This window comes from Carlito syrichta, unplaced genomic scaffold, assembly GCF_000164805.1.
Source record: "Carlito syrichta isolate Samal-C Ts95f unplaced genomic scaffold, Tarsius_syrichta-2.0.1 Scaffold99345, whole genome shotgun sequence".
Lineage (NCBI taxonomy): Eukaryota > Metazoa > Chordata > Mammalia > Primates > Tarsiidae > Carlito > Carlito syrichta.
The window spans coordinates 44,192-57,002 of record NW_007043441.1 but is presented as its reverse complement, the minus strand read 5'-3'; the positions used below and the strand labels follow the sequence as shown (position 1 = coordinate 57,002).

Genomic DNA, 12,811 nt, shown 5'->3' with positions numbered 1-12,811 from the left:
GTTTAGTACTTTCTGAGTGTTCATGTAGAGATGGTTTTGTGGCTGCATAAGTTCTTAGGGATTGGATATCTGGGAAAGATTTTAATTCTCCCTCACTGATGAAGCTTAGCTTGGCTGGGTAGGTTATTCTTGGTTGAAATTGTTTATCCTTTAGGACTTTGAAGATAGGGCTCCAAGCTCTCCTAGCCTGCAGGGTTTCTGCAGATAAATCTGCTGCTATTCTGATTGGTCTTCCATGGTGGGTGATCTGGCCTTTTTCTCTTGCTGCCTTTAGGATTTTTTCTTTTGTGCCTACTTTATTTAGGCGAATTATTATGTGTCTAGGAGTTGGTCTTCTCATTTGTTGTCTTGCGGGGGTTCTCTGAATCTCTTGTGTTTGAATTTTTGTATCACTGATTAGATAAGGGAAATTTTCTTGAATGATCTCGTGGAAAGTTTGTTCCAATGTGGTCTCTGTTTCTCTTTCTGCCTCAGGGAGTCCGATTATTCTTAGGTTAGGCCTCTTGAGGTAGTCACTCATCTCTTGAAGGTTTTGTTCTGTCTTTTTTAGCTTATTTTCTGTGTTTTTAAGAGTTTGGGTTATTTCTATATTTTGGTCCTCAAGCTCTGAGATTCTTTCTTCTGCTTGGGTAATTCTGCTTTCCATGCTTATCAATTTGTTATTTATTTCATTCACAGTATTCTTTATTACTGTTATCTCAGATATCAGCTCCTTCCTAGTTTCTTCTTGTGTCTCCTCAGTTCTTTTTAATCTCTCCATTATTGTTTTGATATCTACATTTGCATTTTGAGACCCTTCATTCTGGGGACTTTTCATTGTTTGTATTCCAAAGTCAATTTTCTCAGTGTCTGCTCTCCCAGGCGTCTGGGAGAGACCCATACTCTTCTTTTGGTTTTTCTTCATTTCTGTAGATTTTTCTCCCTTTACCTCTTTCCCTCCCCCTCTTCAATTCTATTTTTGAGGGAAGGTGGGGTTGCTTTTATTTCTCTTCTGCAATGACCTGTTCTTCCTTATGAGGGTCTTCTGGTTTTGTTCACTTTTCCCTCTGCTTTACAGTCTGTCTATTCAGCAGTTTGCAGTCTTGGTCCGTTCAGAGAATCTCACCAGTTCACCTATGCCGTTGCCATCTTGCCGAATTTATGGTTTTTAAGGTGTAGCTGTCTGTTAGGCGCATCAGGCGCGTCCAAGCCCTGGGAGCACTCCTCTTCCCAACATGAATGGAACTTGCAGGACTGGAGGTTGCTCTGGGTGAGTCAGTTAGCGAGTAAGCAAATGTCAAGGCCTAGGACATTACTGGACACTACTGTAGACTTTGCAACCACTGAGAACAAAAGTTCTCTAAAATGAAATTTGGAGGAAAGAGACTGTTCCAGTAAACTGGGGCGATGCTGCCCTAGGAGTAAAAGGACAACGTTCCCCATTTTGAATTTTTTAAGTCATTTTAATAAATTTCCTTTTCATTGCGATCTGTTCCTGGAGAATTATTGTGTTCCTTTGTGGGTGTCTTTGCTTTTTAAATGTTTCTTGTGTTCTTATGCTGATATTTGTACATCTGCTGTTGCAGTCACTTCTTCCAATTTTATGGATTAACTTTTGAAACTTTTTTCTCTAGGTGTATCTACAGTGTTGGCTGGATAAGGATGCTTTGACTTTGATTCTTTGTGGGGTGCAGTATTGTGGTGTCTGTATTGTTTCTTTGGCTGTAATCAGGGTAATATCAGTGGTATTCGTGAGTTCCTCAGTGGCTTAGGCTGTGGTTGTTAGTGGAGGTTGTGGAAAGGCGTTGCTGGAGTTGGGATCCCCAGGCAGGTTAGTCTTCAGGTACCAGTGGCAGTGGCAGCGAACAGGGTGGGCCTGTCTTCTGGCCCCCAATAGTGTGCCGGCTGCAGTGGGCAGAGCAGGTCGATCCCTGAACCCCAGACAGCATGCTTGAGGTGCAGGTGTTGGTAACAATGGGCAGGGAACCACCTTAGGCCCTTAGATGATGCACACAGGTCTCAACTGTGGCAGGCAGGGAAGATGAACTTCCAGACACCTGGATGACTCCCACAGGCACCAGCAGTGGCAGCAGCAGCAGCAGCATCAGGCAAGATTAGCCCATGCTCAGGTCCTTAGATGGTCCATGTGTATGCTGGTGACAGTTGGGGGGGGTGGGTAGGTATATACCAAGGCCCCCAGATGATGTGTCCATGCACCAGTGGCAGGCAGGACCCGCAGTGTGTGTGCATGTGTCAATGGCAGGTAAGAATAGGTAAATCCCTTAACCCCTTGATAACATGCATGGGTGCTGATAGCAGCCTAAAATAGGAATTTCTAAATTTCAGATAAATATTTCTTTATTATCTTTTTTTTTTTTGAGTTGGAGTCTAATTCCATCGCCCAGGCTGGAGTGCAGTCATATGCTCACAGCCACCCCAGCATCGACCTGCTGGGCTCTGGTGAGCCTTCCGCCTCAGCCTTCCAAGTAGCCAGAACTTGTAGTTACCATGCCCAGCTAATTTTTTTTTATTTATCGTAGTGATGAGGTCTCACCAAGTTTCCTGAGCTGGTCTCGAGCTTGCGGGCTCAGACAGTTGACTTGCTTCAGCTTCCCAAAGTGCTGGAATTACAGACTGAGCCACCGAACCTGGCCTCTTTATGATTTCTTAATAAATTTCTCCATAGTTGAAAATTATAATTCATTGTCATATGTTGGAATCATTATGTTTATAGGTTTATAGTTACATTTCCTTTTTTATGATGTGTATGATGGCATGCCAATTAAGGAATTTTCATGGATTCATACTTGCTCTCACCCTCCCCTCCACAGCCTTCCTCGTTTTAATTAGTTACATTATTTTGCCTCATTAAGGCTTATGACACATTATTTTCTGTAGCCATAATTCCTATAGTTGTTTAATCTTTATTTAAATGGATTATGAACTTACTGCCAGTCCTTTTGTCATGATATTTTTCATATATAAATTTTTATTTTTATTATATTTTGATTAGCAGATTGTATTTGGACATGGTTTTTTTCATAGAGAGTTATAGAGTAGAATTCCTTTTCTTTTTTAATTTTTGAGTTGGAGTCTCACTTCGTCGCCCAGGCTAGAGAGCAGTGACATGCTCATGGCTACCTGAATCAACCTGCTGGGCTCAGGTGTTCCTTCTGCTTCAGCCTTCCAAGTAGTCAGAACTACAGGCGCGTGCTACCATGTCCGGCTAATTTTTTGATTTATTGTAGAGATGAGTTCTCACCAAGTTGCTCGGGCTGTTCTCGAACCCGTGGGCTCAGACAATCCACTCACCTCAGCTTCCCAAAGTGTTGGGATTACAGACTTGAGACACCACATCCGGCCAGGATAGAATTCTTAAAGCTATGTTTATACATATTTATAATGAAGCTTTTTCATTTTTTCAACCTTTCTATCTTCTCTCTAATGTCTTTTTCATACTCTTCCTTCTAATGGAAATTTTAAGGAAAAATGACAGTTATTAACATGTATTATAAATATAGCAGTTTAGGTTCACATAAGCTGAAATATGTTCATATTCATAGATATTAACAGTAGAATTAGATATAAAACCCATACCTTCACAGCTATAGGTATTATTCTGATTATATGAGGGAGAACCCAGAAAAACCTGGAGTTATCTTTTGAAGGGTGGGTCCCATATAGTACACTTGGAGTTTGTTCTTACAGATCACACAGTCAACCAAAGTTTTATCTGGAAGTTTTGAGAAGGTTGTGTCACAATTTGCAGAAGAAACATCCCAAGTTGTGGTGAACAGGTGACTGGTTCTTCCACTATAACAATACATCTGCCCACACTGCACTGAGGGTTCAGTTTTTTTACGAAAATTGTCATGAATTCCACCCTCCCTATTCACCCAGTCTCACTGGAACAACTTTTTTCTTGTTCTTCTGGATGAAAAAGTCCTCAAAGGGAAACGTTTTGCCAATGTGAAAGAGGTGAAACAAAAAATGTCAGAAGCACTAAAAGGCATCAAAATTGACTAGCTCAAAAACTGTTTTGAGCAGTGGAAAAATTATCTCAATAGGTGTGTTGCATCAACCGGAGTGCACTTTGAAGATGACTGAAGTTTAAACCTGTAAGAATAAATACACGCCCAAGCCCGCGGGTTCAAGACCCGCCTGGGCACTTGACGAGACCTCATCTCTACAGTAAATCAAAAATTAGATGGGCGTGGTAGCACATGCCTGTAGTTCCAGCTATTTGGAAGGCTGAGGCAGAAGGATCGCCAGAGCCCAGCAGGTCGAGGCTGCGGTGACCGGGAGTGTGCCTCTGCACTCCAGTCTGGGTGACAGACTGAGCCTCCAACTCAAAAAAAAAAAAAGAATAAATACACAATTTTTTTTGTTTTTTGAGTTGGAGTCTCACTCGGTCGCCCAGGCTGGAGTGCAGTGACACGCTCATGGCCACCCCAGTGTCAACCTGCTGCACTCAGGTGATCCTTCCACCTCAGCCTTCCAAGTAGCTGGAACTACAGATGCACGCTACCACACCCAGTGAATTTTTTGATTTATTATAGAGATGAGGTCTCGTCAAGTTGCCCAGGTTGTTCTTGAACCCATGGACTCAGGCAATCCCCTCATCTCAGCCTCCCAAAGTGCTGGGATTACAGGTTTGAGCCACTGCAGCTGGCCGAATACACAGTTTTTTATAGATAGATTTCAAGTTTTTTGGGCATCTGCCCTCATATTTGAATGCTGTATCTTTTTTTTTTTTTTTTTTTTTTTTTTTGAGTGGGAGTCTCACTCTGTCGCCCAGACTGGAGTGCAGTGGCCGCTCCCGGCCACCGCAGCCTCGACCTGCTGGGCTCCGGCAATCCTTCCGCCTCAGCCTTCCGTAATGCTGTATCTTTTAATCAGAAACAAGAACAAGTCTTCATTTGATGTAGTGTTTTAGTCTGTTTTCTGTTGCTTATAACAGAATACCTGAAACTAGGTAATTTATAAGAAACAAAATTTATTTCTTACAATTTTGGAGACTGTGAAACCCAAAGATAAGGGGGCACATCTGGTGGGAGTGTTCTTGCTGGTGGGGACTTTCTGCAGCATCCCGAGGCAGTGTGGGGCATCACATGGTGAGGGAGCTGAGCATACTGGCTCAGAGCTCTCTTTTCTTAAAAAGCCACCACTGTCACTCCTATGATAACCCATTAGTCCATGAGTGGATGAATGAGGGCAGAGCCTTCATGACCCAATAACCTCTTAAAGGCCACATTGGGAATAAATTTCAACGTGAGTTTTGGAAGGGACAGTTATTCAGACTATAGCATGTGGCAAAAGGAAAATTTAACTTTTTTTGGTCAAAAAAAGTATCTGAATTAGAATTTGTTTCAATAAAGGTGTTAGATACTTTCTACTCTTTGAAATGTTCACTTCTTTAAGATTATTATGCCATTTACTGGCTGCATATAAGAGAAGTGTATTTACAAGAGAAGTCTGTCTCGCTCTCCTTCTCTTAGACACACACTCTACTCTCTACTCCCCCTGCCCTTTGCAACAACTGGTTTCTCTTTCATTCCAACAAGGACAGAAATTTGGGGGTGTTCATTTTCATGTAAATACTATTTCTGTGAAATGCTGTACTGGTCTTAATACCAAACATTAAGTTTGGGAAATTTTAACAGTGGTTTGCTTTGCTTTGCACTGTTTTAGAGATAGTAAGATCAAGAGTTATTACCATAGACCCTAGAGTAACTAGAAAATTTGAAACATCCAAAAGCTTGATAATGAATTACCTATAATTCTCCCACCAAAACTTTCATCAGAAGATTTAATGTTATGGAGTACAGTGTTTCTTTAAAGTTAGACTCAAGGAAGTTGGTTGTTGGTTCTTTTCCAAATAGAATCTCTAACCATCCCTCCTACCTTTGTATATTTGTTTATTTATGCTGCTACCCCAGTGTCCAGTGATTGATTACATATAACAAGGATGTTATGCATGTAGCTTCCTGAAGAGAAAGCTCTTTGTTATGTAAATTTGTTTGTTATGTAACAAATGTTTGTTATGTAAACATGGGAATATAATTTGGGTTTAGCTATGTTGCTCTCTCAGGAAGTAGAATTGTCACTATCGTAAATGGTTATTTTAGCCTATGAGTTTTTTGTTATCGAAGTTTAAAAAAAACTTTTTTTTCTGAATCGGAGTCTCACTCTGTTGCCCAGGATGGAGTGCAGTGGCATATTCACAACTCACTGCAGCCTCAAATTTCTGGACCAGGAGATCCTTCTGCCTCAGTCCTCCATATAGCTGGAACTGTAGTGATATGCATCTTACCACCACACCCAGCTAATTTTTTTAAAGTTTTTTTGTAGAGACAAGGTCTTGATAAGTTGTCCAGGGTAGTCTCGAACTCCTAGGCTCAAGTAGTCCTCTAGCCTCTGCCTTCCAAAGTGCTGGAATTACAGTTGGGAACCACCATGCCCAGCCTCAAGTCAAAATTTTAAGAATCAATACTAAAGAGTAAGAGAGATAAATATTTAAAAGATGTATACCATATATTTAGGGTTAATATGAAGATTTAATTGAATAATAATGCCCATATTTAAGGTATGAACATATCTCATGGCTATTACCTCTACAAGTATGCTTTCCCCAGTCTGCCATTTATGAATCAAGAATAAACCAACTTTAAAAAATAATAACTCTTCTTACTTGCCTGGATTGAATTAGAATTTTTTTTTAAATTATTTTTAAAATGTGGGGTACAATTCAGGATTTGATATATAAATGAACATCATACAGGTAAAGTTTGGGCCTCCCTTTGGTCATCACTTTGCCTGGTTTGGGATCAGGTACCCTTTTTGATGTTACGTGCTCCCCACACCCCCACCCTGGCAGTATCTGCCAATCCCTTTCTTATAGTATTATGGTAAATGTTCAGGGTCTGCTTCTGAGTGAGAACATTTGGTACTAAGTTATTTGTTTCCATGAGAGATCACTGATAGACTCTAAATCCATCCAAGTTGCTGCAAAGTCCATATATGTGTCCTTCTTTATGGCTGCGTAATATTCCATTGTATATATGTACCACATTTTAAAAATCCAGTCCAGTTTCAATGGGCAGCATAGTTGGTTCCATGCTTTTGCTCTTGTAAATAGTGCTGCAATAAACATGCATGTGGAAATATCTTTTGGTAGTGATTTGAGATCCTCTGGATATATTTCCAGTAGGGGGACTGCTGGATCATATGGAAGTTCAATTTCTAGTTCTTTTAGATTTATTGTAGGGATGAGGTCTCGCCAAATTGCCCAGGCTGTTCTTGAGCCCATGGACTCAGGCAATTCCCTCACCTTGTCCCAAAGTACTGGGATTATAGGCTTGAGCCACCACACCTGGACTTTTGCCCACTTTTTTAATGGGGCTGTTAGTTATTTTCCTTTCAGCATGTTTGAGTTCCTTGTAGATCTTTGATGTTAGTCCTTTGTCAAATATGCAGTTCGCAAAGATTTTTTTCCCATTCTGTGGGCTGTCTCCCCACTCTCTTGATGGTTTATTTTGCTTTCCAGAAGCTTTTCAATTTAATGAAGTCCCACTTGTCTATCTGGTTTCTATCTTCTCTCTTATAGGGTTTTGTTCAGGAATTGGTTGCCTACTCCGATTTCTGTTAGAGTGTCTCCTGTGTTTTCTAAGATTCTTATAGTTTGAGGTTTTATGTTTAGGTCTCTGATCCATTTAGAGTTGATTTTTGTGTGTGGTGGTAGGTAGGGGTCCTGTTTCAATCTTTTGCATGTGATTAGTCAGTTTTCCCAGTACCATTTGCTGAATAGGTTCTCCTCTTCTCAGTGGTTGGTGGTGGAGGCTTTGTCGAAAATGAGTTGGTTGAGAAGTTGGGGTTTTACTACTGGAATTTCTATCCTGTTCCATTGGTCCATGTGCCTGTTCTTGTACCAATACCAGACTGTTTTGATTATTGGAGCCTTATAGTAAAGTTTAAGATCTGGAAGTGTGATACCTCCCACTTTATTTTGCTAAGGATTGCTTTGGTTATTCGTGGTAGCTTATGTTTCCCTATGAATTTCTATATTGTCATATCCAGGTCTGAGAATGATGTTGGTAATTTAATGGGTATTGCATTGAATCTGTAGATTGCCATAGCATAATAATAAAAAAAAGGTAAAAATTTTGTGTGCCATATTTAATTAGAAGACCATAAAATGCACAGAAATAAATTATGTGATTATAAAAAACAAGTTAAAATAGGCAACTAAATGGTAAATTAATTGAAGTAATCTGTTTTATTCTGACCCAACTCACGGCTGGGGTTACCCCAAAAGTGGTGACAGGAGAGTTCCCATGAAGGAGTGCTCCAAACCATCCCAAGATGGGGCCCGTTGGTATTTCAAAGAAAAAAGAACTAAGCACCAGGGTGACCAGTCCAAAGCATTTATTAGGGGAACTTAACTCAGAGTGCTACAACATATCCTCATGCAAGAGAAATGGATGTACTGCCTATATCTACAATGAGAGGTTTGGGGTATAGAGTTTAATAGGGTTTAAGGAATTTGGCTCAGGGCTAGATCTAGTTTTTTTTCATACTTTGAGCAACAACCCACACACCTTTATTAGTACCTGAGAGTGTTCATGGTCTGGGCTCGGGTTCAAGCCTGCAAGGAAAAATATGGAACTGGCCACATTACAAAGCAGTTAAGGAACTCTGTGTTTCTTGGTTGGACCAAGAGAAAAAGCTGGTGGATGGGGGTGGGAAGGATGGAGGGCCCTGTACTTTCTAAGATTAAAATATAAGGTTAAAAGTTCATGAGTACTAGATAAAATAAACAAAATGTTCAATAAAATAAATAATTACCAGTGTTTAACAGTTAAAATAAGTGTCTTAAAAACCTAAAGGTATACATAAAAAGTTAACAGCATAAAATCCTGGCTTTAACCTCAAGTGGAGGCAGATAAGGGCTCTTGATAGAGCTCTTCAGTGGGTGGGCACCCTGTAGGGCAGAAGTCTTAGCCTCAAACCACTCCCACATCTGCATTGCCAGACCAGTTCTATGGTATCATGTGGTAAGGTACGGATCATGCCCTCTTCTATAAATAACCGCTCTTGCCCTGCTCTGTCAAAACTTACTTTTCTTTATGTCCTTTGGATGTTTGCAGTAATAGGCTCCTCCCAAGATACAGAATCAGGGCATTTGTAAATCATTATCCAACAAGAAAAGAAATGTTTGAAATGTTAAAATGTATTAGCTTGATATTTATAATAAAGATTTTTCTCAAGGCTTAAGGAGATCACAGAATTTTGAGCTAGACAACTAATTTACTGACTGCATGATCTTTGGCAAATAACTAAACTACAATTTCTTATCTCAAGTGAAGATAATGCCTGCTATATAAGATATTATAAAATTGAAATGAAAAAATATATGTAAAGCATTCAATACAGTGACTAATGTAGTAAGAATAAATAAATGATAGATCTCTGTTTATCTCATGACAAGGTTGATAATGTTAATTGAGATAATTTTAGCTTTCTCTTCCTGGTCTGTGAAGACTTAGGAAATATAAAATAATGCTTAATATAGGAAAAAAACTTTGGGTAACCTTTACTTATTTACCTTGCATAGCTGAAGAAATATTGGGCAGGAGAGTGGGAACAGCAGATAGCTGTAGAAATTGTTTATTTTTTTTCTGTGGCACATAGGGTTATTTTAGACTTTGTCAGTAATATATTTATACCAGAGTAGATAAGAACCTAGCAGGAAGCTCTTCCTTGGCTTCTTTGAACCTACCCTCTCCTGAGGCAGTTCTAAGTCCTGATTGCAGTTCTAAGGCCTACACTTACTTAACTTCAGCTTCCTTATGTTTCCCAAGGCTTCATGGTAAACATATCTGTTCTAGCTATGGTCTCTGCTTTTTATTGTCTTTTCTCTTCCCAAATGTTTCCTTTTAGCTTTTCTAATTTTTTCCAACAGTGCATTTCAACCTGTAAAACACTATGCTGATGTTATTTATTCTTGAAAATAACAGAGCACTTTTATTTTTCTTTGATTTCCTCTGACATCATAGGCACTCTGGTTTCCATTATTGGAGGCAATGATGGCCCCTCAGAAGCTGTCCGGTTCGGCTGTACCTCCTCTACACTCTGAAGGTAAGTCCATCAGAACTGAAGTAATTGTGTTAACCTATATCATTAATCCTATTTTTATCTGTAACAATATCAGTATGATATTTTTCACAATAGCTTATTCTTATTTTCCCTAATAATCTGTATTATAGTGCTGATCTCATCTTTTAGCTTAAAATCTTTCTGTTACAACACTTATATAATTTATCTTGAATAGTAGTCTTTGTGACTTAGCAACAGTTAATTTTAAAATATCAAACTGGGCCGGGCTCAGTGGCTCAGCCTGTGATCCCATGCCTTTGGGAGGCTGAGGTAAGTGGATTGCCTGAGCCCGCGGGTTCGAGACCTGCCTGGGCAACTTGACAAGACCTCATCTCTACAATAAATCAAAATGAGCCGGACGTGGTAGTGCGTGCCTGTAATTCCAGCTACTTGGAAGGCTGAGACGGAAGGATCACCGGAGCTCAGCAGGTCGAGGCTGTGGTGGCCGGGAGCGGCCACTGCACTCCAGTCTGGGTGACAGAGTGAGACTCCAACTCAAAAAAATAAATAAAAATAAATAAATAAAATATCAAACTGACCTTGGTTAGCTAAGTTTCTGAGAAGCTATATAAATCTACTGTTTCCTCCTGACTTACAGGAAAAACTGAAAATTCTTATTTTAAACTAACTCGAATGTATTCCCCCCCAAAATAAATAAACTAACCCTACTATTAATATTTTGTTCTAACAGCTCTGAAATCTTTGACTATGCAAGTTCTAAACAGCATGGCAGCATTTATTGCCCTTCCATCAATCTTGCAAAGAATCTTACAGGTGAGTTAAAAGGAGGGGGATTAAATATTGATCAATTTTTAATATTTTAATTATGTATAAATAACAGTAAATTGCATTAATGTTTAATTGGCTCTCAAACATCATGCAGTGAATTTTTGGCATTAGCTATATCTAACTTGGGATACTATTCTTGAATCTTTTGTCAGTTTATTAGTATGACTTTGCCTGACATAAGCTTGTGAACAAGATGTGCAGCCTTCAGAGGTTCACTGTTACCTTGGAACTCAGATATACAACTTTCCTACTGGTATGCCAACTGGGAGAGAATAATCATGCATTTCCAGCTGATTTTAATTTTTAGATAAAAAAAGATAACCTAGAAACAAAGTTAATATAGAGAATTCTTTTTTTTTTTGAGTTGGAGTCTCACTTTGTCACCCAGGCTGAAGGGCAGTGGCACGCTCCCAGCCACCGCAGCCTCGACCTGCTGGGCTCCAGCAATCCTTCTGAGTAGCTGGAACTACAGGTGTGCGCTACCACAACCGACTAATTTTTTGATTTATTGTAGAGATGAGGGTCTCGCCAAGTTGCCCAGGCAGGTCTAGAACCCGCGGGCTCAGGCAATCTACTCACCTCAGCCTCCCAAAGGCGTGGGATTACAGGCTGAGCCACCGAGCCCGGCTTATCGACAATTCTTAATCATTGGTTGTTACTTAGTTTTTCTAACTCATCCAGAAACAATTTTCATGTTAAAGATTCATCCTGGCTCTAAATTCTAGTTGATAACACTCATACCCCACACCCACACCCACACACATGCCCACACCCACACACATGCGCGCGCACACACACACGCACACACACATATCAAACAGTAATATTATGCCACTGGTCATCATAGTTTTCAGATGATTTTATCCAATCAAGAATGACTGTATCAGCTCTCTCTTAAGATTCTGTGAGTCTATTTCCCATCTGGGATTAAGCTTCTGGACCTTTACTGATAAAGACTACTTGCATTCACTTATCTCTGTCATTACATTGTACATTATCATTTGGAATGTATTTTTACATATATTATCTCATTTCATCTTAGCAACTATTATGTGTTGAATAATTCTTTAATATAGATTACTTCTCATATCCATTTTAACACACATTAATCATGGAGTTTTCATCATATATAAAGTAATATCTCTATAAGTCAGGAATAAATACTAAAGCCAAACGTGGGTTCTTCCTGAGTTATATGTTTTGCTTTATGTTGAGCTTTAACCACACATTATGATACATAAATTATAACAAAAACCTACCTTTCCCTTGGCAAAAGCATATGATTTTTAAAAATTTTATTTCACGACTTTGGAATCTAAAAGTCTTTTGATATTTGAAAAGCTTTAAGTTATACGGGCATTCATTGTAGTTGTTTATTATTTTCTACTTTCAGTGGTCTACTCCCACTAATCAGGAGGGCATGTTGTTTCTTAAATTCCTTATTTGCATTTTTATGATTATTGTAATAATGCTACTTGAATTTGTACAGTTTTTTAATTTTTTCCAAGGTGTTTCAGGACACTATCTCATTTGAAGCTCACAACAATCTCTTGAGGTAGCTAGGACTACTATAAACATTTCTACTCTGCCGGGGGTGGAGGGTGGGACACACCTCATCAACAAAGGTACCTGCATAAGGAACGTTTGTATACTTATCCTGAATTGTACCCCACATCTTTAAAATAAAAAAAAAATTTTTTAAAAAGAAAAAAAACCACATTTCTACTGATAAAGGAGGAAACTGAAGTATAGAGAAGTTGTGTGTCCGGCCTGTCATTAATGGCAGAACTTATGCTACCACCAAAGTCGTTCGCTTCCCATTTCATGTTCTTTTCTATTACGTCATGTTATCTTTTATTTGTTTTAGACCCTGATCTTTTGAGGATAT

At 39.3% G+C, this 12,811-nt stretch overlaps 1 protein-coding gene across 1 annotated transcript in view; it reads left to right on the top strand.

The window, feature by feature from the left end:
* The first annotated feature begins 2,235 nt into the window (after positions 1 to 2,235).
* The window catches only part of LOC103265962 (vacuolar protein sorting-associated protein 8 homolog), a 36,140-nt gene continuing 25,564 nt past the window's right edge, over positions 2,236 to 12,811 (top strand). Inside the window, exons 1-4 of the mRNA XM_008063610.2 lie at positions 2,236 to 2,242; positions 4,850 to 4,890; positions 10,035 to 10,116; positions 10,826 to 10,908. Coding sequence (XP_008061801.2) covers positions 2,236 to 2,242; positions 4,850 to 4,890; positions 10,035 to 10,116; positions 10,826 to 10,908 — 213 coding nt within the window. The remainder of the gene's footprint in view (positions 2,243 to 4,849; positions 4,891 to 10,034; positions 10,117 to 10,825; positions 10,909 to 12,811) is intronic.